The sequence below is a fragment of the Pseudophryne corroboree genome, chromosome 7 (genome assembly GCF_028390025.1).
Source record: "Pseudophryne corroboree isolate aPseCor3 chromosome 7, aPseCor3.hap2, whole genome shotgun sequence".
In the NCBI taxonomy this organism is placed as follows: domain Eukaryota; kingdom Metazoa; phylum Chordata; class Amphibia; order Anura; family Myobatrachidae; genus Pseudophryne; species Pseudophryne corroboree.
This window is the reverse complement of record NC_086450.1, coordinates 317,895,803-317,922,563: the sequence shown is the minus strand read 5'-3', so window position 1 is coordinate 317,922,563 and position 26,761 is coordinate 317,895,803. Positions and strand designations below refer to the sequence as shown.

Genomic DNA, 26,761 nt, shown 5'->3' with positions numbered 1-26,761 from the left:
AGCCTTTTGCGCTTTCACATGCCCCATTTCCGGTCCGTCACTTCCGGTCTCGGGACTAGTCACTTCCGGTCACTCGGTGGCGCATCTTGTAAACCCCTTATTTTATTTTTAGAAGGGAAAAAAAATAAGATTTTACTTACCGATAAATCTATTTCTCGTAGTCCGTAGTGGATGCTGGGGACTCCGTCAGGACCATGGGGAATAGCGGCTCCGCAGGAGACAGGGCACAAAAGTAAAAGCTTTAGGATCAGGTGGTGTGCACTGGCTCCTCCCCCTATGACCCTCCTCCAAGCCTCAGTTAGGATACTGTGCCCGGACGAGCGTACACAATAAGGAAGGATTTTGAATCCCGGGTAAGACTCCTACCAGCCACACCAATCACACTGTACAACCTGTGATCTGAACCCAGTTAACAGCATGATAACAGCGGAGCCTCTGAAAAGATGGCTCACAACAATAATAACCCGATTTTTGTAACAATAACTATGTACAAGTATTGCAGACAATCCGCACTTGGGATGGGCGCCCAGCATCCACTACGGACTACGAGAAATAGATTTATCGGTAAGTAAAATCTTATTTTCTCTGACGTCCTAGTGGATGCTGGGGACTCCGTCAGGACCATGGGGATTATACCAAAGCTCCCAAACGGGCGGGAGAGTGCGGATGACTCTGCAGCACCAAATGAGAGAACTCCAGGTCCTCTTTAGCCAGGGTATCAAATTTGTAGAATTTTACAAACGTGTTCTCCCCCAACCACGTAGCTGCTCGGCAGAGTTGTAATGCCGAGACCCCTCGGGCAGCCGCCCAGGATGAGCCCACCTTCCTTGTGGAATGGGCCTTGACAGATTTAGGCTGTGGCAGGCCTGCCACAGAATGTGCAAGTTGAAATGTGCTACAAATCCAACGAGCAATCGTCTGCTTAGAAGCAAGAGCACCCAGTTTGTTGGGTGCATACAGGATAACAGCGAGTCAGTTTTCCTGACTCCAGCCGTCCTGGAAACCTATATTTTCAGGGCCCTGACAACATCTAGCAACTTGGAGTCCTCCAAGTCCCTAGTAGCCACAGGTACCACAATAAGCTGGTTCAGGTGAAACGCTGACACCACCTTAGGAAGAAACTGGGGACGAGTCCGCAGTTCTGCCCTGTCCGAATGGACAATCAGATATGGCTTTTGTGAGACAAAGCCGCCAATTCTGACACTCGCCTGGCCGAGGCCAGGGCCAACAGCATGGTCACTTTCCATGTGAGATATTTCAAATCCACAGATTTGAGCGGTTTAAAATGTGATTTGAGGAATCCCAGAACTACGTTGAGATCCCACAGTGCCACTGGAGGCACAAAAAGGGGGTTGTATATGCAATACTCCCTTGACAAACTTCTGGACTTCAGGAACTGAAGCCAATTCTTTCTGGAAGAAAATTTACAGGGCCGAAATTTGAACCTTAATGGACCCCAATTTGAGGCCCATAGACACTCCTGTTTGCAGGAAATGCAGGAATCGACCGAGTTGAAATTTCTTCGTGGGGCCTTCCTGGCCTCACACCACGCAACAATATTTTCGCCATGCCGTCAAACGCAGCCGCGGTAAGTCTTGGAACAGACCTGGTACTTGCTGAAGCAAGTCCCTTCTTAGCGGCAGAGGCCATGAGTCCTCTGTGAGCATTTCTTGAAGTTCCGGGTGCCACGTCCTTCTTGGCCAATCCGGAGCCACGAGTATAGTTCTTACTCCTCTACGTCTTATAATTCTCAGTACCTTGGTTATGAGAAGCAGAGGAGGGAACACATACACCGACTGGTACACCCACGGTGTTACCAGAACGTCCACAGATATTGCTTGAGGGTCTCTTGACCTGGCGCAATACCTGTCCAGTTTTTTGTTCAGGCGGGACGCCATCATGTCCACCTTTGGTCTTTCCCAACGGTTCACAATCATGTGGAATACTTCCCGATGAAGTCCCCACTCTCCCGGGTGGAGGTCGTGCCTGCTGAGGAAGTCTGCTTCCCAGTTGTCCACTCCCGGAATGAACACTGCTGACAGTGCTATCACATGATTTTTCGCCCAGCGAAGAATCCTTGCAGTTTCTGCCATTGCCCTCCTGCTTCTTGTGCCGCCCTGTCTGTTTACGTGGGCGACTGCCGTGATGTTGTCCCACTGGATCAATACCGGCTGACCTTGAAGCAGAGGTCTTCCTAAGCTTAGAACATTGTAAATTGCCCTTAGCTCCAGTATATTTATGTGGAGAGAAGTCTCCAGACTTGATCACACTCCCTGGAAATTTTTTCCCTGTGTGACTGCTCCCCAGCCTCTCAGGCTGGTATCCGTGGTCACCAGGACCCAGTCCTGAATGCCGAGTCTGCGGCCCTTTAGTAGATGAGCACTCTGCAGCCACCGCAGAAGAAACACCCTTGTCCTTGGAGACAGGGTTATCCGCTGATGCATCTGAAGATGCGATCCGGACCATTTTTCCAGCAGATCCCACTGAAAAGTTCTTGCGTGAAATCTACCGAATGGAATCGCTTCGTAAGAAGCCACCATTTTTCCCAGGACCCTTGTGCAATGATGCACTGACACTTTTCCTGGTTTTAGGAGGTTCCTGACTAGCTCGGATAACTCCCTGGCTTTCTTCTCCGGGAGAAACACCTTTTTCTGGACTGTGTCCAGAATCATCCCTAGGAACAGCAGACGTGTCGTCGGAAACAGCTGCGGTTTTGGAATATTTAGAATCCACCCGTGCTGTCGTAGAACTACTTGAGATAGTGCTACTCCGACCTCCAACTGTTCTCTGGACCTTGCCCCTATCAGGAGATCGTCCATTTTCTTTGAAGAAGAATCATCATTTCGGCCATTACCTTGGTAAGGACCCGGGGTGCCGTGGACAATCCAACCGGCAGCGTCTGAAACTGATAGTGACAGTTCTGTACCACGAACCTGAGGTACCCTTGGTGAGAAGGGCAAATTGGGACATGGAGGTAAGCATCCCTGATGTCCCGGGACACCATATAGTCCCCTTCTTCCTGGTTCGCTATCACTGCTCTGAGTGACTCCATCTTGATTTGAACCTTTGTATGTAAGTGTTCAACTATTTCAGATTTAGAATAGGTCTCACCGAGCCGTCTGGCTTCAGTACCACAATATAGTGTGGAATAATACCCCTTTCCTTGTTGTAGGAGGGGTACTTTGATTATCACCTGCTGGGAATACAGCTTGTGAATTGTTTCCACTACTGCCTCCCTGTCGGAGGGAGACGTTGGTAAAGCAGACTTCAGGAACCTGCGAGGGGGAGACGTCTCGAATTTCCAATCTGTACCCCTGGGATTCTACTTGTAGGATCCAGGGGTCCACTTGCGAGTGAGCCCACTGCGTGCTGAAACTCTTGAGACGACCCCCCCCACCGCACCCGAGTCCGCTTGTACGGCCCCAGCGTCATGCTGAGGACTTGGCAGAAGCGGTGGAGGGCTTCTGTTTCTGGGAATGGGCTGCCTGCTGCAGTCTTCTTCCCTTTCCTCTATCCCATGGCAGATATGACTGGCCTTTTGCCCGCTTGCCCTTATGGGGACGAAAGGACTGAGGCTGAAAAGACGTTGTCTTTTTCTCCTTTATACGGCAATACTTCCATGTGCCGTTTGGAATCTGCATCACCTGACCACTGTCGTGTCCATAAACAACTTCTGGCAGATATGGACATCGCACTTACTCTTGATGCCAGAGTGCAAATATCCCTCTGTGCATCTCGCATATATAGAAATGCATCCTTTAAATGCTCTATAGTCAATAAAATACTGTCCCTGTCAAGGGTATCAATATTTTCAGTCAGGGAATCCGACCAAGCCACCCCAGCGCTGCACATCCAGGCTGAGGCGATCGCTGGTCGCAGTATAACACCAGTATGTGTGTATATACTTTTTAGGATATTTTCCAGCCTCCTATCAGCTGGCTCCTTGAGGGCGGCCCTATCTGGAGACGGTACCGCCACTTGTTTTGATAAGCGTGTGAGCGCCTTATCCACCCTAAGGGGTGTTTCCCAACGCGCCCTAACTTCTGGCGGGAAAGGGTATACCGCCAATAATTTTCTATCGGGGGAAACCCACGCATCATCACACACTTCATTTAATTTATCTGATTCAGGAAAAACTACAGGTAGTTTTTTCACACTCCACATAATACCCTTTTTTGTGGTACTTGTAGTATCAGAAATATGTAACACCTCCTTCATTGCCCTTAACAAGTAACGTGTGGCCCTAAAGGAAAATACGTTTGTTTCTTCACCGTCGACACTGGAGTCAGTGTCCGTGTCTGTGTCTGTGTCGACCGACTGAGGTAAAAGGACGTTTTAACGCCCCTGACGGTGTTTGAGACGCCTGGACAGGTACTAATTGGTTTGCCGGCCGTCTCATGTCGTCAACCGACCTTGCAGCGTGTTGACATTATCACGTAATTCCTTAAATAAGCCATCCATTCCGGTGTCGACTCCCTAGAGAGTGACATCACCATTACAGGCAATTGCTCCGCCTCCTCACCAACATCGTCCTCATACATGTCGACACACACGTACCGACACACAGCACACACACAGGGAATGCTCTGATAGAGGACAGGACCCCACTAGCCCTTTGGGGAGACAGAGGGAGAGTTTGCCAGCACACACCAAAAACGCTATAATTATACAGGGACAACCTTTATATAAGTGTTTTTCCCTTATAGCATTTTAATATGGGTGGTCTTCTGTTTGCCGGCGGTCGGGCTCCCGGCGCTCAGTATACCGGCGCCGGGAGCCCGACAGCCGGAATACCGACAATTATTTTCCCTCGTGGGGGTCCACGACCCCCATAGAGGGAGAATAAAATAGTGTGGCGCGCGTAGCGCGCCACCGTGCCCGTAGCGTGGCGAGCGCAGCGAGCCCGCAAGGGGCTCATTTGCGCTCGCCATGCTGTCGGTAAGCCGGCGGTCGGGCTCCCGGCGCCGGGATGCTGGTCGCCGGGAGCCCGACCGCCGGCCAGCCGTAGTGAACCCTTTTAATATATATAGTCATATCGCCAAATAAGTGCCCCCCCTCTCTGTTTTAACCCTGTTTCTGTAGTGCAGTGCAGGGGAGAGCCTGGGAGCCTTCCCACCAGCATTTCTGTGAGGGAAAATGGCGCTGTGTGCTGAGGAGAATAGGCCCCGCCCCCTTTTCGGCGGGCTTCTTCTCCCGTTTTTCTGAGACCTGGCAGGGGTTAAATACATCCATATAGCCCCCAGGGGCTATATGTGATGTATTTTTAGCCAGAATAAGGTACTATCATTGCTGCCCAGGGCGCCCCCCCCCCCAGCGCCCTGCACCCTCAGTGACCGCTGCTATGAAGTGTGCTGACAACAATGGCGCACAGCTGCAGTGCTGTGCGCTACCTTATGAAGACTGAAAAGTCTTCTGCCGCCGGTTTCTGGACCTCTTCACTTTTCGGCATCTGCAAGGGGGTCGGCGGCGCGGCTCCGGGACGAACCCCAGGGTGAGACCTGTGTTCCGACTCCCTCTGGAGCTAATGGTGTCCAGTAGCCTAAGAAGCCAATCCATCCTGCACGCAGGTGAGTTCACTTCTCTCCCCTAAGTCCCTCGATGCAGTGAGCCTGTTGCCAGCAGGACTCACTGAAAATAAAAAACCTAACAAAACTTTTACTCTAAGCAGCTCTTTAGGAGAGCCACCTAGATTGCACCCTTCTCGGCCGGGCACAAAAATCTAACTGAGGCTTGGAGGAGGGTCATAGGGGGAGGAGCCAGTGCACACCACCTGATCCTAAAGCTTTTACTTTTGTGCCCTGTCTCCTGCGGAGCCGCTATTCCCCATGGTCCTGACGGAGTCCCCAGCATCCACTAGGACGTCAGAGAAATAATAATATTTTTTATGCCCCACTTCCGGTTCGCCACTTCCGGTTCCGGGACCTGTCACTTCCGGTCACTCGGCGGCGCCTCTCTAGCTCCTTAAAGATCATTTTAACCACATAGCGTTGTAACTTGATTGCTTTTTATGTTATATAGTACTCACCAGAGCAATACTAAGTTGAAAATTAAGTGTTTAGAAGTCATGATTTCCACTTCCGGTTCCGGTGACCTCCGAACCGGAAGTGCATACCCACCATCTTTAAAAGCCATTCTGGACACACAGTGAACACATCAAGCCCTGAGGAAGAGGTTATACACCTCGAAACGCGTTGGCTATTGGACATCTACACGTTTGGCTATTGGACATCCACACTTCCGGATCCAGGACGTTTGCGGATAGACTTCCACTGGTAAGCTTAGGAGCCAGAGCAGGGTGAAGTCTGGACCACCATGCCGTATATACCACCTGCGGCTCCTTTGCTACCCTATGGGTACGATTTCATTCTGAGTTTGGGACATTTGTCCTTAGAAATATTTTATGCATGTTTGTTTTATCTCATTGTATTAAATTTATTGTCATTTTTTTATATAATTGGATGACATTCATTTTGAGATATTTACTGATTATACTGGTTAAAAAAGTGAATCATCAGTAATTACTTCTGCACCCAGCCACTGAAAGGGGGCGCCCAGGTCACTCTATCATACATTCTAATATCTGTTTCATTTGGGGGTAAGGGAAACCCCTCAGTGTGTCCAAGGCAGCACCAAAAAACTTTCAGCGCCCAACGAGTTACTCCAAATTCCATATTTGCATAAAAATGAGTTTAAGTCTGCTAATCATCCACAAAGCAGAACAGTGTGCACTACAAGTCCCATACCTGGATGCGCTGCTTGGTTCATTATCCTTATTAATCTTTCTACTAACACATGGTTGTAGGTGCGATTTTCTTTTGCTGGATGCAAGGACAACTGTATGTTTTCCAATTTAGCAGGCTCTATTCCTGTCAATAAAAAAAGCAGCAGATGAGACATTATTGCAGTAATGGGTCTTTAGATGTCATACATGTGCTGTGAATGCTAGTACTTTTCCAACACTAGCGTTAACATAGTCCCTTTAACCATCCATGGTAAGGTATGGAAGTGAATGGGCAATTCACACGCGAGCAATTACGCACTAAGAACACTACATGCAACGCTTCATAGCATGGTCATTGGCAGGAGATGAGTGTTCCCCATTACCTTTAGCATGCCAGTACATGACACCAACCTAAGTAGGTAACTTGTGCTCCTCAGTGTTATAGAAGAGAACAATAAAATTACATATTTTCACACATTCTGCCAATGTACCTCCTGTACCGTTTACTTAATTATGTAACTAGATGAAGAACAGCTCTGGCCTGTGCACTACTTACAGTAAGTCTACCTAAATACCAATGAAAAACAAGCAACAGGAAACACAACTTCACTTAGAAATATTTTAGCATTGTAATAGGAAGACTTCTAAAAGTGATTAATTTTTCTTAAGAATGGTGAGGTTTTTGTCTATCTAATCAACAAACAACAACAGGCAGTATGGTAGCACCATGGTTAGCATTGTTGACTCACAGCGCTGGAGTCATTGTCTCAATCAGGGCCCTATCTGTGTACAGCTTGAAGGCTCTCCTGTTTGCTTGGTTTTCCTCTGGGTGATCTGGATTCCTCACATAACCAAACAAAATGTCCGGGATCCACTGGGGTAGGGACTGAGGTGATTGGTATATCGTAGTTGGACAGTACAGCGTAATATGCCTGCCACTATATTAGTAAATTATAATAACAGCAAAACATCACTCAGTAAGGATACAACTAGTAAGACAGACAACACACATACCGCCTTTTGCAATGTGTGGTTTTCTTTGTGTTTTTTTAATGTCTGATGAAATAAGTAAAAAATATGGTGTTTGTATACAGTATTCATGGCTGATATGTAATATGTGCTTTTTAAACATGCATCTGTAACATCTTGCTCAACAAAACATGTGGAAACACACTTGTGCTTCTTAATTGCATCTGAAGTGTTCAAAATAAGGCATCAAAGAGCAACGCAAGTAGGTTGCATGCAAAATGTAAGTTGGTATAGTCTCATTAGGAACAATGATTTAGAATTTGTTTACAAGCATTTAATAAACATTACTGCTTTTTTAAAACACTCCATTTTTATCCCAGGGTGTACATATCCTTCAGACTAGCTTTGACATGTTGACTAACACATAATCTGCAATTACCTTGTAGGGTACAATGACTTCAAAAAGTATTCAGCTACTACCATTTCTTTCCCTTCAACATATAATAATTTTTTTAGAATCACACATTTTCACACAATCTTCAGAATAATAACCATAAGCAACAAAGAAAAAGCAAACAAAAAAAAAACTTGCTCAATACTTCGCTTAAACACCTATTGCATCAATTACAATTAAGGCATATATTTACTAAAGGTCGATTATTATAGCTCTAAAATCAATGAAAATTGGTCTAAATCGATGTGTTTCTGGGCTAAACACTCATGTACAATACTAACATTTAAAAAGGAATATTTAAAACAAAAAAAAAATCATCTGTCAGTACGTGTTATAGTCCCTGAAACTCAGTATTGATTTAAAATAGACGAAAATCAACATTTGATAAATTTACCCCTAGTATTCTCTTTAGGATGAGTTTCTAAACTTGAAATCATTGCTGAACTATTAAGAGCTGGAAAACAAGTTTGCAATTTTCCCTCACTTTTTATTGGATTAAGGTGATGACTTCAACTGGGTCACCCAAGCACATCTGCATATTAAGCGATTAAAGTTTTGCTGAACATGTTTGGTTTTATTCCAGGATAAGGCTATAAAATGCAGGATTCAACTTCTCAACAAGCCTGACAAAATGTATTTATTCATTCTCTCTCTCTCTATATCTATATATATATATATATATATATATATATATATATATAATAGATAGATCTATCTATCTCAATCCCACTTTCTAGCACCAATCTGCCTCCTTCATAGCTCTCCCCCTCACTGCCGATCCGCGCTCTCTTTTCCTACAGCTGTCAACTTGCACCCTCCTTTCTTCCCCCGCCCCTCAGTCTCCAGCTCTCTTATAATGCTGCAATGGATTGGCTATGGCCCCCACAGGTGCTGCAGCTGTATTTGGTTTTGACTGGCTGCCAGCAGGAAAGGCTACCATGAGCTGTAATTCATTACTTTTCAAAAATCTATCCTAAGTATTCCAAAACCTAAGAAAGGTTTTGGAATATTTATTTCACATGGTAGCTGGTGAGGAGAACCCTTTGTTGTTAAGAGTAAAGGCCCATACACATTAGACGATGTTGCTCTGTGAGCGACATCGTCTAACGTTTCCCCCTCCCGGGCCGGCCGGTCGGCGGCCGCCTGTACGCACTGAGCGATATGACCGCTCATATCGCTCAGTGACGTCACGCCCCCGCCAGCCCTGCATGAAGGTCGTGGACGACAGTCCACATCCTTCATGCATGCCCTACCGACAGCGACGATCGTTGCCGACCCGCGGGGCCGCGCATCGGTCGTCGCTGGCGGCATACACACTTAACGATAAAATGAGCGACGTCGCTCAAGGAGGGGGAAAATGAGCGACGTCGCTCATTATATCGCTAAGTGTGTATGGACCTTAAGTCTTGTTTATGAATGTATTTGTAGGGCGCTGTGGGATATGCTGCTGCTACATAAATATTTATAAGGCTACTTAACACTATGTGGATCAGCATCAACAAATCCTACTTCAATCTATATGAAATAGAGACTTTGTAAATATGAGCTGAATACAATCTGAGAATTTAGTGCGAGTACAGTAGGTGGCCTGTGTTTCCTAGGAATTTTACATTTACTAATAGATTTGGCAAAAGGCAGAAGAAGTTAATCTGTACGTAGACTGCTGGCAAAAGCATCATGGCTTTATTGTAGTAATTAACCGGGGTAACATTTGTAGGTCAAATAAACAGATCACTAACCATAGTGTAATAGTCTAGAAATGGTTTACAGTGCTAAATAAAACGGTCCTGTGCATGTCTATAACCCTGATCCTGTCTAACTATGCAAGTAATAACTGCAACCTTTCAGTTCAAATAAAATGGAAACTAAAACTATGGTGTAAAAACCTGCAAACTCCAGGCATCGGTGGCTTCCGTGCAAGTCTGTCCGATGACTTAAAGTAGCAATCATTAAAAAGAAAAAAAAAAGCTTTTGTCTTGTTAATTATTGCTACATTAAAACATTGGGAAGAGTCGTATGGATCCTGCCGATGCCTGCACTTCGCAGGCTATTACATTTACCTCCCATGTATTCTCAAATCAGGTAGTAGAATTACACGTACTAAATGCGTGCCCGGGCTGTACATGTGAAGTAAGCAGGGCCACCATCAGGGATGCGGCCAAGATCTCGCCGGACGGAATCCCGGCGGTCGGAATACCGACACCGGAATCCTGACTGGCACAATCCCGACATATTCTCCCTCCGTGGGTGTCCATTAGTGTGGCGAGCGTAGCGAGGCACTGTGCCTGCAGCGTGGCGAGCGCAGCGTGGCGAGCGCAGCGAGCCCGCAAGGGGCTGCGATGCGCTCCCCCCTCAGTCGGGATTGTGCTGGTCGGGATTCCAGTGTCTGTATTCCGACCACCGGGATCCCGTCCAGTGGGATTTCGTACTGATCCCCACTATCAAGGGTGAATACTGCTTGGCCTCCAGTACCAAGCATGTACAGAGAAGGGGCCCCTCCTTGGCTCCTACCACCAATACCTGGAGTCTCCAGATATCAGCAGAAACTCTTAGGGGTATATTCAATTAGCAACGATAACGGACTTTTCGCGCGAAAAACCGGACTTTTCCCGCGAAACGCAATTACAGCCTATTCAATTTTCCTGGAAAATTTATCGGTGGTCATTTTTTCACTAATTTCACTTCACCTACTCTGAGCAGGTGAAAAGTTGGGAAAAGTCACTATTTTAAGGTAAAAATGTTTGGATATGGTACAGAACTCCTGGGACACCCCCCTTAATGACTAATTAGGCACGTTGAGGTTTTTAATTATTTTTAATTGTCCAATAATGACATGTCATTTTTGGGGTGAAAAAGTAAAAAGTGATGGAAATTGGGGTTCAAGGTATGGGACAGGTATATTGGGGTGTTTTATGAGTGGGACAGGTGTTTTTAGGCTTGCAGATGGGAGTAATCGGTCTGTTTCCACTTTTTTTTAAAGTACCCTAAAATGACCCAAATATATACTTATACCCATTTTCATGTACCCCAAATTTAATGAGAGCATTTATTTTGCTCAAAAAAACTTGCTTTCTATAATTTTTTTGATTTTTTTTTTTAAAAATGCATATAACAGCCATTTCACACAATTTAAGTCCCCAAAAACTCTCTAATGTGATCTCTAACACACTTCTCTTCTGTTTTCCTATGTTAGTTTAGCATTTTTGGGGGTACAGGCTGATTTCCCCATTTTCAGCTGCACTTTTCACTGCAAGAATTTTCACTTGAAACCCGTTTGGAATTAAATAGGTTGAAAAACGGAGCATTTTCGCGGCAATTTTCGCCCGATTGCCGCGAAAAATTTTCGGACGAAAAATTGCCGCGAATTTGCGGCTAATTGAATACCCTAGTATGTATGCAGGCTGCGTGGGTAACAGCAGGACAAGTAGCATCCTTCTGGCAGTGGGGAGGAGCAGTACGGGCTCAGTGAACCGGTGCTAGAGTAAGCAGGCGTGAACAGTGTTGGAGTGAGGTGCCAAATAGCTGCCTGCAGGTGTTATGCGGCTCGGATCCGGGGAAAGACGCTGGAAGGGTAAGCAGAAAGGTTGTTGGTTGAGGTGAGGGACTGGCTGGCTAAAGAAACTCTGCAGCTCATGTTCCACAATAAGGATGCTTAAAATGCTTGGAATTAAATCTTTTTTTCAGTGTGTGTTGAGTGAGGCTATGGGTGGCAGTGTGTGTATGTGTGTGCGGCTATAAGAGTAGTGTGTGTGTGTGTGTGTGTGTGTGTGTGTGTGTGTGTGTGCGCGCGCGGCAATGGGGGCAGTATGTGTGTGCGCACGGGCAGCTATGGGGCAGTGCATGTTCGTGTGTCTGGCTATGCGGCAGTGTGTGCAGCTATGGGAGCAGTGTGTGTGTGCAGCTATGGGAGCAGTGTGTGCGCGTGCAGCTACGGGAGCAGTGTGTGCGCGTGCAGCTACGGGAGCAGTGTGTGCGCGTGCAGCTACGGGAGCAGTGCGTGCGCGTGCAGCTACGGGAGCAGAGCGTGCAGCTACGGGAGAAGTGTGCGCGTGCAGCTATGGGAGCAGTGTGTGCGCGTGCAGCTATGGGAGCAGTGTGTGCGCGTGCAGCTATGGGAGCAGTGTGTGCATGCGGCTCATGTTCCGCTATTGCTGCTGGAAGTGTTTACAATTAAATCTTGTCACTGTGTGTGTGTGATGCCAAGTGACGCTACACGGGCAGAATGTATGTGTGCGGCTATGGGGCCAGTGTGTGTGTGTGGGGCAGCATGTGTGTGTGCAGCTATAATGATAATCTACAGTATATGTGAGGTTATGGGGGCTGTGTGCATGTAGCACACAATTTCTGATGGCAGCCCTAGAAGAGAGATATTCCTTAATGGAGACTCATGCTAAGGTTTGCCATGATAACAAATAGGAAAGTGGGACACCAAGGTAACAGCACATTGCATCTTATTTTCTGTCCCATAATGGCCATCGCTTTCTTTGTCTTTGATAGAACAGTTATTATATGCCACTCCACTAGCCTTATACTGGTAGGCATAGTTTAGGCCATTCACACGTGGTTGCTTGGCATGACTGCGTTTAATCAGTCCACAAACGTGTAACAGCAATAGCATATATGGGAACCAAGGGCACCAAGAAGGGGGTGGAGCGAATACTAATTACTCTGGCCTCTTGGAGGGGTCAGGGCCAACTGTTGAGGGGAATAAATGTCCATGGCAGCACTGTGCATAGTATTAACCATTAATTTTTCTGGAGGAGGCATTGCCACGCCTCCTGGATTTGACCATACTACCTTCAGAACCTGGTCCCCATATAGCTGTCTCAATGGCCCTGATGGGAACACAACCTAATCATAATATTGCCCCATATCTAGTAAATATAGCCAGCATCTCTCTTCTGTTTCTCATTGCTGTAATCTCCCTTCTGGTGCTCTCTTGATCTGAACAGGGTCTTTTACAATTAAATTTTTTCATGTTGGGGTCAAAAGCAAATGAAGTGTTAAAACAGGATGCTGTGCTCTTACCAGAGTGTTGTGGCTTTTGCACAGACATTATCATCTGCTATGGAACTACACGTGCCAATGAGTTAGGTCAGCCGCACATTGGCCCTCATTCCGAGTTGATCGGTCGCAAGGCGAATTTAGCAGAGTTACACACGCTAAGCCGCCGCCTACTGGGAGTGAATCTTAGCTTCTTAAAATTGCGACCGATGTATTCGCAATATTGCGATTACTAACTACTTAGCAGTTTCAGAGTAGCTCCAGACTTACTCTGCCTGTGCGATCAGTTCAGTGCTTGTCGTTCCTGGTTGACGTCACAAACACACCCAGCGTTCGCCCAGGCACTCCCACCGTTTCTCCGGCCACTCCTGCGTTTTTTCCGGAAACGGTAGCGTTTTCAGCCACACGCCCCTGAAACGCCGTGTTTCCGCCCAGTAACACCCATTTCCTGTCAATCACATTACGATCGCCGGAGCGAAGAAAAAGCCGTGAGTAAAAATACTTTCATCATAGTAAAGTTACTTGGCGCAGTCGCAGTGCGAACATTGCGCATGCGTACTAAGCGGATTTTCACTGCGATGCGATGAAAAAGAACGAGCGAACAACTCGGAATGAGGGCCATTATTTTTGCATGTGCAGAACAGGACACAAAAACAGTATTGGTCTCATGAGATGAAAAAAAGTGTGTGTTTGCATCACTTATGCTCATAACTAAATTTGTTACTCCACATCTCAATGCATCTTCTGGTACACCACACGGTAATACGTACTATTTGTGTCCCCAGTACTTACCATTATTATGAGACATGGCATAAAGAAGGCATAAGACAAACAGAGTGTAGTAATCATCATCTGAACATTCCAGTGTACTGTACACCATATCAAGGAAGGGTCTGTGAAAAACAAATTGTAGAAACAACTCTTATAAACATGATATTGGGGACTTGACAAAAACAGTGGGAGATTTCAGACCCTCAATGAAGCATCCACTGCAAAATTCTGTTAGACCACCGAATAATAGAATCACCCTAAAAGAATAAAATTCTGTCCGCCAATACAAATGAATAAAGTTAGTCAGAATAATCTGTTAACATTCCTTAGTGTACCCATATGCCCAGGACGTAAGTGCAAGATGTGAGTCAGCATCACCCTCCATTGGCCAGTATAGAAACTGTTGATATATACTGAGTAACGGAGGCCACATCATATATGCCATAGCACAGACTGCATGGTCATACTCACTACTCAAAGACCATGCACAGAGGACTCTTAAGAGCCACGTGGCTTCTACCACAGATCACCTGATCTATAGGCTGTAGTACAGTAGCCTTCACTCCTGCCTGGAAACTCATGTGATATGCACGTTCTGAAGTATACAGGGCATTTGGTGCTCTGAGTGTCTATTATTAAATCTCTATAGAGTGTCCCTCCACACTGACTGCTCCACACTTTGAGACAACTATCTGAGGTCACAACCCGTGATAGATATGATCGCAGTTAATGGTGAGATGCTTTACAAGGCTCTAGAAGTACACTTCTTTGTGCTGCTGAACATTCCTAAATAATATAAGTATTTATTAGAGATGAGCGGGTTCGGTTTTATTCGGATTTACTCTGTTCTCGAAACGGCATCTTATTGGCTCACGGACGTCACGTGTTTTGGATAGCCAATAAGAAACATCCGGATAAAACCGAACTGGCGTTAATTCTGGCGTTCCATCCAAACCCGCTCATCTCTAGTATTTATATATACAAAAGATTCACCCTCCACCTCTCAAGCTGGGTGCACACTAGACGATATGTTGCCAGAATCGGGGGATCGGACTGACATACAGATGGGTCCACGTTTATCTTGGCCTTTATAGGATTAACTGAGCCAGGTCAGTCGGACTTAATCCCCTGATGTATTGTTCTCTATACTGTATTGCAGCTGAGAACAATAGATAATGTTAATAAACCATGGTGTGCCTAGGCGCAGCAAAGAAGTCAAGATAAATATGGACACATCTGTATCAGGCACATTGTCTATGTGTACCCACTATGTGCTGATGATGTGCGCTGCACCGGGACGTCACTGACATCTTCCGTTGGCCCTACATGCCGGGCCAACAGAAGACATCGCTAGCGAGGGCCATGCTGCTGAATGCAGGATGGCCCCACTCAGTCGCTCCCCGCATCGGCAAGTGTGTATGCACTTGCTGATGCCAGCTCCCCCGCCGTGTCCCGCTGGTGCAGATGTCGGCTGGATACACATCGTACAGTGTGTACCCAGCATCGGGGCTCTTGTTTTAGATATTAAATATGGACACTTAATATTATTTTTCAGTTTGTTACCAATTAATGCAATAAACTTGTCATCTATTTGTATCCATTCCATTGCACATTAAGGCTTTGACAAGTGCATTTGTTATCACAAGTAGTTTAGTTTTCAGTCTTCATTGTGTTTCGTTATTTGTTTTAATAAATATACTTTTAGATTAACGTGTGCTTTGGTTTCCCGAGTATTCAACCAGCGCTAAGCATTTTATTTATAACTTGTAATAAGCCTGCATTATCCAAATGGACTATGTATTGTGTATGTCATCTTAAAACGAGTAAATAAAAGTGCTGAAGAAGAGCAATTATTATTCTAGCAATCTGACAGTTGTCTTTTGTTAGATCAGCTGTACCTTAAGGGCCCTACACATTTGACGATGCGCCGCCGAGGTGCCCGACGGCCGAAACGGCCGACGAGCGACCCGGCGGCGGGCGGGCAGTGACGGGGGGAGTGAAGTTTCTTCACTCCCCCCGTCACGCGGCTGCATTGAAGTGCAGGCAAATATGGACGAGATCATCCATATTGGCCTGCATGCACAGCCGACGGGAGACCAGCGATGAACGAGCGCGGGGCCGCGCATCGTTCATCGCTGGAGCCTCCACACTGAAAGATATATGAACGAGTTCTCGTTCATTTATGAACGAGATCGTTCATATCTTTCAGAAAATCGGCCAGTGTGTAGGGCCTATTACACTGACCATACTCAAATGTTACAAAATATACACTCAACCTTGCAAAGATCAAATAAAAGCCAGAGGTTTGTCCTCATTACCCTCCATAATGCATTGTATAACAGAGTCCTACCACTTGCTACAGAGCCAATATCTTAAATTGTAGAATTGTGTTCTACCGGTCACATTCTGTGTATTCCTCACTCGTGTTAGTGTGCTGTGCACGCGGACATTCTTACCTGATCGCACTGGTTATTGCACCAGCAGCTGCTGCACTCTTCTCTTCATCTGTTGTGTTCTCTTCCTTTACCATGGACAAAGATTTTTCTGCTGCTTTCGATCTTTCCATAATCACCATCTCTATTTCTACATAACAAATGTACTGTTAATACAGTTTGTGCTTAGCATATCCAAAATAAAGCACATCATCATCCCTCCTCCCAGAGTCAACAACTCATCACTTTGTCATCTCCAGCACTGACTACTGCTACCTCCGCATTTGGAATAATCCTCACCCATCTATCCACACTACAATCAATCTTAATGCCAGAGCAAGTCTGATCTTTCTCTCTTGACACAACACGTGCAAATCTCTACACTGGTTTCCGCGGTCTTCCAGAACCCAATTCACATAAAGCACCCTCACCTATAAAGCTCTCAATAACACCAACCCCTCTCATATCACAGAATGCTTTCCCTTCTACTCTCTTCACTGTATTTCTAAGATGTGCCTCAGTTTTGGTAATCATCTCTTAATCCCACTTACAAGACTTCTCACACAACCTTCAAATCTTTATGCAGTATTCTCAAGCTCTCCCAATGTGTGTGTGGTACTATATGTGCCAACAAATAGACAACGTGCACCTTGATAGCAGGACAAAAACTAACATTATAAAAAATAAGATTTTAAACCTACTGGTAAATCTTTTTCTCCTAGTCCGTAGAGGATGCTGGGGACTCCGTAAGGACCATGGGGTATAGACGGGCTCCGCAGGAGACATGGGCACTATAAATAACTTTAGAATGGTTGTGCACTGGCTCCTCCCTCTATGCCCCTCATCCAGACCGCAGTTAGAGAAACTGTGCCCAGAGGAGATGGACAATACGAGGAAAAGATTTTGTAAATCTAAGGGCAAGATTCATACCAGCCCACACCATCCACACCGTATAACCTGGAATATACGCAACCAGTTAACAGTATGAACAAAACAGTATCAGCTAAAGACTGATCTCAACAGTAACACAACCCTTATTGAAGCAACAACTATATACAAGCCTTGCAGATTATGTCTGCACTGGGACGGGCGCCCAGCATACTCTACAGACTAGGAGAAAAAGATTTGCCGGTAGGTTTAAAATCTTATTTTCTCTTACGTCCTAGAGGATGCTGGGGACTCCGTAAGGACCATGGGGATTATACCAAAGCTCCTGACCGGGCGGGAGAGTCCGGACGTCTCTGCAGCACCGACTGAGCAAACGCAAGGTCCTCATCAGCCAGGGTATCAAACTTATAGAACCTTGCAAAAGTATTTGAACCCGACCAGGTAGCTGCTTGGCAAAGCTGTAAAGCCGAGACGCCTCGGGCAGCCGCCCAAGAAGAGCCCCCCTTCCTAGTGGAATGGGCCTTTACCGAATTTGGTAATGGCAATCCTGCCGTAGAATGAGCCTGCTGAATCGTGTTACAGATCCAGCGAGCAATAGTCTGCTTCGAAGCAGGAGCGCCAACTTTGTTGGCTGCATAAAGAACAAACTGTGCTTCTGTTTTCCTAACCCGAGCCGTCCTGGCTACATAGATTTTTAAGGCCCTGACCACATCCAGGGACTTGGAATCCTCCAAGTCATCCGTAGCCAAAGGCACCACAATAGGTTGGTTCATATGAAATGAAGAAATCACCTTAGGCAAAAATTGAGGACGAGTCCTCAACTCTGCTCTATCCGCATGGAAAATCAAGTAGGGGCTCTTTTGTGAGACAAGACCGCCAATTCGGACACCCGCCTTGCAGATGCCAAGGCCAACAACATGACCACCTTCCAAGTGAGAAATTTTAATTCAACCGTTTGAAGAGGTTCAAACCAGTGAGATTTCAGGAACCGTAACACCACGTTAAGGTCCCATGGTGCCACTGGGGGCACAAAAGGAGGCTGGATGTGCAGCACTCCCTTTACAAAAGTCTGGACTTCTGGGAGAGAAGCCAATTCCTTCTGGAAGAAAATAGACAGGGCTGAAATCTGTACCTTAATGGAGCCCAATTTTAGGCCAACATCCACTCCTGTCTGTAGAAAGTGGAGAAAACGGCCCAGATGGAAATCTTCCGTAGTAGCATTCATGGCTTCACACCAAGATACATACTTCCTCCAGATACAGTGATAATTTTTCGCCGTCACCTCCTTCCTAGCCTTTATCAGAGTAGGGATGACTTCCTCCGGAATACCTTTCCCAGCTAGGATTCGGCGTTCAGCCGCCATGCCGTCAAACGTAACCGCGGTAAGTCTTGGAACACGCAGGGCCCCTGTTGCAACAGGTCCTCCCTGAGAGGAAGAGGCCACGGATCTTCTGTGAGCATCTCCTGAAGATCTGAATACCAGGCCCTTCGAGGCCAATCTGGAACAATGAGTATTGTTTTCACTCTTTTTCGTCTTATGATTCTCAATATTTTTGAGATGAGAGAAAGAGGGGGGAATACATAGACCGACAAACACCCATGGTGTCACCAGGGCATCCACCGCTACTGCCTGAGGGTCCCTTGACCTGGCACAATACCTCCGAAGCTTCTTGTTGAGGCGGGACGCCATCGTGTCTATGTGAGGAATTCCCCAAAGACTTATTATCTCTATAAAAACTTCTTGATGAAGTCCCCAATCTCCTGGATGGAGATCGTGTCTGCTGAGGAAGTCTGCTTCCCAGTTGTCCACTCCCGGAATAAGACTGCTGACAGAGTGCTTGCGTGATTTTCCGCCCAGCGAAGAATCCTGGTGGCTACCGCCATTGCCACTCTGCTCCTTATCCCGCCTTGGCGGTTTACATGAGCCACGGCTGTGACGTTGTCGGATTGAATCAGAACCGGTAGGTCGCGAAGAAGATTCTCCGCTTGTCGTAGGCCGTTGTATATGGCCCTCAACTCCAGGAAGTTGATGTGTAGACAAGCCTCCTGGCTTGACCATAGCCCCTGAAAATTTCTTTCTTGTGTGACTGCTCCCCATCCTCGGAGGCTCGCGTCCGTGGTCACCAGAACCCAGTCTTGAATGCCGAACCTGCGACCCTCTAGAAGGTGAGCACTTTGCAGCCACCACAGGAGAGACACTCTGGCCCTGGGGGACAGGCTTATCTTCTGATGTATTTGTAGATGGGACCCGGACCACTTGTCCAGGAGGTCCCACTGAAACGTCCTTGCATGAAACCTGCCGAAGGGGATGGCATCGTAGGCTGCCACCATTTTCCCCAAAACACGAGTACATTGATGAACAGACACTCTTTTTGGTTTTGGTCTCTGACAATGTTCTGGAAGTCCCGGGCTTTTTCCATCGGGAGAAAAACCCTCTTCTGATCTGTGTCCAGAATCATGCCTAGGAATGATAGTAGAGTCGTTGGAATCAATTGTGACTTTGGCAGATTGAGAATCCAACCGTGGTGTTGTAGCACTCTCAGGGAGAGCGACAAGCTCCTCTGCAGTTGATCTCTCGATCTCGCTTTTATCAGGAGATCGTCCAAGTATGGGATAATTGTGACTCCCTGCCTGCGCAGGAGCACCATCATCTCCGCCATCACCTTGGTAAAAATCCCCGGGGCCGTTGAAAGCCCAAATGGCAACGTCTGAAACTGGTAATGACAGTCCTGTACAGCGAATCTCAGGTACGCCTGATGAGGAGGATATATGGGGACATGAAGGTAATGCATCCTTTATGTCGAGTGACACCATAAAATCCCCCCCTTCCAGACTGGAGATCACCGCCCGGTGCGATTCCATCTTGAATTTGAACTTTTTCAAGTACAGGTTTAGGGATTTTAGATTTAAAATGGGCCTGACCGAACCATCCGGCTTCAGGACAACGAACAGGGTTGAATAGTACCCTTTCCCCTGTAGGACTAGGGGAACCCTGACAACCACTTGCTGTTGACACCGCTTTTGAATTGCAGCTAACACTACTTCCCTCTCTGGGGGAGAATCTGGCAAGGCCGACTTGAAAAATCGGCAAGGGGACACCTCTTCGAATTCCAGTTTGTAGCCTTGGGATAAAATATCCATCGCCCAAGGATCCACGTCTGACAGAACCCAGACCTGGCTGAAGAGTCGAAGACGTGCCCCCACCGATGCAGACTCCCTCAGTGGAGCCCCAGCGTCATGCGGTGGATTTAGTAGAAGCCGGGGAGGACTTCTGCTCCTGAGAACTAGCCGGAGCAGGTGTTCTCTTCCCTCTACCCTTACCTCTGGCAAGGAAAGATGAGCCCCGACCTCTTCTGGGCTTATGCGACCGAAAGGACTGCATATGATATTGTGGAGTTTTCTTGTGCTGTGGGGGAACAAAAGGCAAAAAGGTAGATTTACCCGCGGTAGCTGTGGCAACCAGGTCCGCGAGACCTTCCCCAAATAAAACTTCACCTTTGTATGGCAAAACCTCCATATGCTTCTTTGAGTCGGCATCACCCGTCCATTGGCGGGTCCACAGGGCTCGCCTAGCAGAAATCGCCATGGCGTTGGCTCTCGAACCTAGCAGCCCAACGTCTCTTTGAACGCCCCTCATATATAAGACTGCGTCTTTAATGTGACCCAAGATCAATAAAATGGTATCCCTGTCTAGGGTATCAAGGTCAGCTGACAAGGTATCTGTCCAAGCTGCAACTGCGCTACATACCCATGCCGATGCTATTGCCGGTCTGAGTAAAGCACCCGTATGCGTATAAATAGATTTTAAAGTAGTTTCCTGTCTGCGATCAGCAGGATCCCTGAGGGCTGCCGTGTCTGGAGACGGTAGCGCCACCTTGGCGCGTTAAAGTCTTGTCCACCCTGGGTGAGGATTCCCAACGTATTATGTCCTGTGCAGGGAAAGGATACGCCATAAGAATCCTTTTGGGAATCTGCAGCTTTTTGTCTGGAGTTTCCCAAGCTTTTTCAAATGACTCGTTCAGCTAATGAGAAGGGGGAAAGGTTACCTTAGGTTTCTTTTCCTTATACATGCGCACCCTCGTGTCAGGGACAGAGGGGTCATCTGTGATATGCAAAACATCTTTTTATTGCAATAATCATATAATGAATACTTTTGGCCACCCTTGGGTGTAATCTCGCATCATCGTAGTCGGCACTGGAGTCAGAATCCGTGTCGGTATCAGTGTCTGCTATTTGGGATAGGGGAAGTTTTTGAGACCCAGAAGGGCACTGTGATCCAGTCGAAGCCGTGGATTGACTCCCTGCTTTTTCCCTAGACTCTGCTTTGTCCATTCTCTTATGTAATAAGGTCACATTTGCATTTAAAACATTCCACATGTCCAACCAATCATGAGTCGGCATTGCCGACGGAGACACCACAATCATTTGCTCCACCTCCTCCTTAGATGAGCCTTCCGCATCAGACATGCCGACACACTCGTACCGACACCCCCACACACACAGGGATATAGTTATAAGGAGACAGTTCCCCAATAAGGCCCTTTGGAGAGGCAGAGAGAGAGTATGCCAGCACACACCCAGCGCCAACTGACACTGGAAACAATTTCCCAGATAATATAGCGCTTTTATATATATATATATATATATATATATATATATATATATATATAATTAACTGTGTAATACACTCACTGCGCCTTACAAGTCCCCCCCCCCCCCCCTCTTTTCAGCCCTGTGTCACCGTGTTCAGCAGGGGAGAGACCGGGGAGCCAGCTTCTCTGCAGTTCTCTGTGGAGAAAATGGCGCTGGTTAGTGCTGAGGGACCAAGCTCCGCCCCCTCCAGCGGCGGGCTTCGGTCCCGCTCAAAAGTATAAAACTGGCGGGGGATTTTTATAATTACTGCCTCCGCAGCCCATATACATATAAATGCCAGACTTAGAGGTTTTTATTGCTGCCCAGGGCGCCCCCCCTGCGCCCTGCACCCATCAGTGCCTGCTAGTGTGTGTTGTGTGTGGGAGCAATGGCTTACCTCAGGGAAGATCTGAAGTCTTCTGCCGCCTAAGTAGTCTTCTTTTCTTCTTATACTCACCCGGCTTCTATCTTGCGGCTCTGTGAGGACGACGGCGGCGCGGCTCTGGGACGAACGGCGAGGGGAGACCTGCGTTCCGTCTCCCTCTGGAGCTAATGGTGTCCAGTAGCCTAAGAAGCAGAGCCTATCACTTAAGTAGGTCTGCTTCTCTCTCCTCAGTCCCACGATGCAGGGAGCCTGTTGCCAGCAGTGCTCCCTGAAAATAAAAAACCTAACAAAATTCTTTTTCAGAGAAACTCAGGAGAGCTCCCCTGTAGTGCACCCAATCTCCTCTGAGCACAGGATCTAACTGAGGTCTGGAGGAGGCATAGAGGGAGAAGCCAGTGCACAACCATTCTAAAGTTCTTTATAGTGCCCATGTCTCCTGCGGAGCCTGTCTATACCCCATGGTCCTTACGGAGTCCCCAGCATCCTCTAGGACAGAGGTTCTCAAACTCGGTCCTCGGGAGCCCGCACAGTGCATGTTTTGCAGGTAACCCAGCAGGTGCACAGGTGTATTAATTACTCACTGACACATTTTAAAAGGTCCACAGGTGGAGCTAATTATTTCACTTGCGATTCTGTGAGGAGACCTGCAAAACATGCACTGTGTGGGTCCCCGAGGACCGAGTTTGAGAACCTCTGCTCTAGGACGTAAGAGAAATAAATGACGTAAGAATTAGTAAAATATAAACCTCAATAATATTGCTAAGCAAATATATATTTTTATTTCAATAAAGTGGCACAAAGTTTATTTGCTTATTTATGATTCCTAAAGCCCACTTACTTTATTATAATATGATTTCTTTTTCACTAACATGGATGTTTGGTATCAAATAAGTTAACCAGAAATAAATCACTGTGGAACACATAAAAATGAGTGGGGCCCAAAGCAAAATGTTGTTAGGTCATGCATTCAATGATTAAAGATGAATAAACCAAAAAAAACAAAAAAGTATTAACATTGGCTTTGACACAGAGGAGTGCCCACTCCAGCTGTGGTTCCTAAAAACAGCTTCACCTCGTACTATTACACTAGTGATGCCGATGCTTCAAAACCATTTTTTTTTTTTTTTGCTTTTGTAGAAAGAGTTTATATATCTCCATAAATGTTACAAAAGAATTCCAATTACAAATACAGTAGATATTATTTCAACAAAGTACATAAAAAAAAAAATATAGGTGCTAACTCACTAATCTACAGTATGAAGCAGCATTTTCCATGTAGCTACAAACAGGTAATTTCTTCAGTGAGGTTAAATATCTGTTTGCATTTCCTATACATTTCAAGCTGTCCATTTTATACCATGTTGAAATTAAGGGGCCCATCACAGTGAATTGTCAAAGATCCCGCTATGATGTTTTCTATTACCAGCCAAAACAGTTCTTTATTAAATAGTCTGATATATGGACACCCTTTCTGGAGTTGTGAAGGAAAATACAAATGGTGCGGCATGTTTTTCCAAGTTCCCAAAAGTTCAGCATCAGCAATAATTAGTTTTTCTGTCGCAATAATAGAGAGGAGTACTCCTTCACTTGAGTGGTTAATTTATTTGTTTCAAATGTGTGATTACGAGGTGTAGCTATTAAAGACTGAGGCAATAATTTCCATTTATTTACAGTGCATCAGGAAAGAATTCACAACGCTTCACTTTTTCCACATTTTGTTATGTTACAGTTTTATTCCAAAATGGAATAAATTCATTTTCCCCCTCAAAATTCTACACACAATACCCCAGAATGACAACGTGAAAAGTTTTTGAAATTTTTGCTAATTTATTACAAATAAAAAAACTAAGAAATCACATATACATAAGTCTTCACAGCCTTTGCCATGAAGCTCAAAATTGAGCTCAGGTGCATCCTGTTTCCACTGATCATCCTTGAGATGTTCCTACAGCTTAATTGGGGTCCACCTGTGGTAAATTCAGTTGATTGGACAGGATTTGGAAAGGCACACACCTGTCTATATAAGGTTCTACACTTGACAGTGCATGTCTGAGCACAAACCAAGCATGAAGTCAAATGAATTGTCTGTAGACCTCCGAGACAGAATTGTCTCGAGGCACGAATTTGGGGAAGGGTACAGAAAAATATTTGCTGCTTTGAAGGTCCCAATCAGCACAGTGGCGGCCTCCATTATCCGTAAATGGAAGAAATTCAGAACCACCAGGACTCTTCGTAGAGCTGGCCAGCAGTCTAAACTGAGCGATCGGGGCAGAAAGGCCCGAGTCAGGGAGGTGACCAAAAACCAGATGGTTACTCTGTCAGAGCTACAACATTCCTCTGTGCAGAGAGGAAAACCTTCCAGAAGGACAACCATCTCTGCAGCAATCCACCAATCAGGCCTGTATGGTAGAGTGGCCAGACGGAAGCCACTCCTTAGTAAAAAGCACATGGCAGTCCGCCTGGAGTTTGCCAAAATGCACCTGAAGGACTCTCAGACCATGAGAAACAAAATTCTCTGGTCTGAGGAGAGAAAGATTGAACTATTTGGGGTGAATGCCAGGCGTCATGTTTGGAGGAAACCAGGCACCGCTCATCACCAGGCCAATACCATCCCTACAGTGCAGCATGGTGGTGGAAGCATCATGCTGTGGGGATGTTTTTCAGCGGCAGTAACTGGGAGACTAGTCAGGATAGAGGGAAATATGAATGCAGCAATGTACAGAGACATCCTGGATGAAAAACTGCTCCAGAGGGCTCTTGACTGGGGCGACGGTTCATATTTTAGCAGGACAACGACCCTAAGCACACAGCCAAGATATCAAAGGAGTGGAAACAGGACAACTCTGTGAATGTCCTTGAGTGGCCCAGCCAGAGCCTAGACTTGAATCAGAGAGATCTGAAAAAGGCTGCAGCACCTCTCAAGCTCCATCAGGTGTGATGTGAAGCGTTGGTGCACAAAGAGGAATGGGTTAAACTGCCCAAAGATAGGTGTGCCAAGCTTATGGCATTATATTCAAAATGACTTGAGGCTGTAGTTGCTGCCTAAGGTGCATCAACAAAATACTGAGCAAAGGGTGAGACTACTTATGTACATCTGATTTCTTATTTTTTGAATTTTTAATAAATTAGCAAAAATCTAAAAAAAACTTGTTTTATGTAGTCATTACGAGGTATTGTGTGTAGAATTTTGAGAGAAAAAAGGAGATTTTTGGTAAGAACTTACTTTGTTAAATCTGTTTCTGCGAGGTACACTGGATTTCACCGGGAATAACATCGGGGAGTAGAGTTGGATCTTAATCCGAGGCACCAACAGGCTAAAGCTTTGACTGTTCCCAAGTTGCACTGCACCGCCTCCTCTATAGCCCCGCCTCCAGGCACTGGAGCTCAGTTTTGTTAACCAGTCCAATGCAGTAACAGGTAAAAGAGACGATAACAGTTAGTAGCCACAGCGAACCACATTCTCACGACAGGAGAAGGTACCAGCGGCTAATGCCATACAAACCCAAAGAAGCTAAGTGCGTAAGGGTGGGCGCCCTGTGGAATCCAGTGTACCTCCCAGAGAGATTTAACAAAGGTAAGTTCTTACCATAAATCTCGTTTTCAGCAGCGGGGTACACTGTATTCCACAGGGAATAACATCGGGGATGTCCTAAAGCAGTTCCTCATGGGAGGGGACGCACTGTAGCGGGCACAAGAACCCGGCGTCCAAAGGAAGCATCCTGGGAGGCGGAAGTATCAAAGGCATAGAACCTAATAACGGGTTCACTGAGGATCACGTCGCCGCCTTGCACAATTGTTCTCGGTACGCGCCACTGCGGGCCGCCCAAGAAGGTCCAAAAGACCGAATAGAATTGGCCGTGATAGTAGCAGGAGCTGGAAGTGCAGCCTGTACATAAGCTTGTGCAATCACCATTCTACTCCACCTGGCCAAAGAGAGGCAGATCTCTCCACATAAATACGGAGAGCCCGTACCACATCCAAAGATCGTTCTTTGGAGGACAAATCAGGAGAGATAAGGGCAGGAACCACAATCTCTTGGTTAAGGTGAAAAGAGGATACCACCTTAGGTAGATAATCAGGGCGAGTTCTAAGAACCGCATGGTCACGGTGAAAAATCAGAAAGGGAGACCTACAAGATAAGGCCCCCAGATCTGAAACCCATCTAGCAAAGGCAATAGCCAGCAAAAATAAAACCTTAAGCATAAGCCATTTAAGGTACACAGACTCAAGAAGTTCAAACTGAGACTCTTGTAGGGCGTCCAGAACAACCGACAAATCACAAGGAGCCACAGGAGGAACATAGGGAGGTTGAATCCGTAAAACACCTTGAGTGAAGGTATAAACGACAGGCAGAGTCGCAGGTTTTCTCTGAAACCACACCGACAAGGCTGAAACATGAACCTTGAGGGAGGCCAGATGAAGGCCTGAGTCCAGGCCCTGTTGCCGAAACACCAGTAGTTTGGCAGCACTGAACTTGCATGCATCAAAATTCTTAGACGCACACC

At 46.3% G+C, this 26,761-nt stretch overlaps 1 protein-coding gene across 6 annotated transcripts in view; it reads right to left on the bottom strand.

The window, feature by feature from the left end:
* The window catches only part of CLEC16A (C-type lectin domain containing 16A), a 954,241-nt gene that overhangs the window by 531,448 nt on the left and 396,032 nt on the right, over positions 1–26,761 (bottom strand). For all 6 annotated transcript variants that reach the window (XM_063934295.1, XM_063934294.1, XM_063934290.1 and 3 more), the window contains exons 11-13: positions 16,376–16,502; positions 13,941–14,041; positions 6,744–6,866 (exon numbers count right to left, since the gene is read on the bottom strand). In XM_063934295.1, coding sequence (XP_063790365.1) covers positions 6,744–6,866; positions 13,941–14,041; positions 16,376–16,502 — 351 coding nt within the window. The remainder of the gene's footprint in view (positions 1–6,743; positions 6,867–13,940; positions 14,042–16,375; positions 16,503–26,761) is intronic.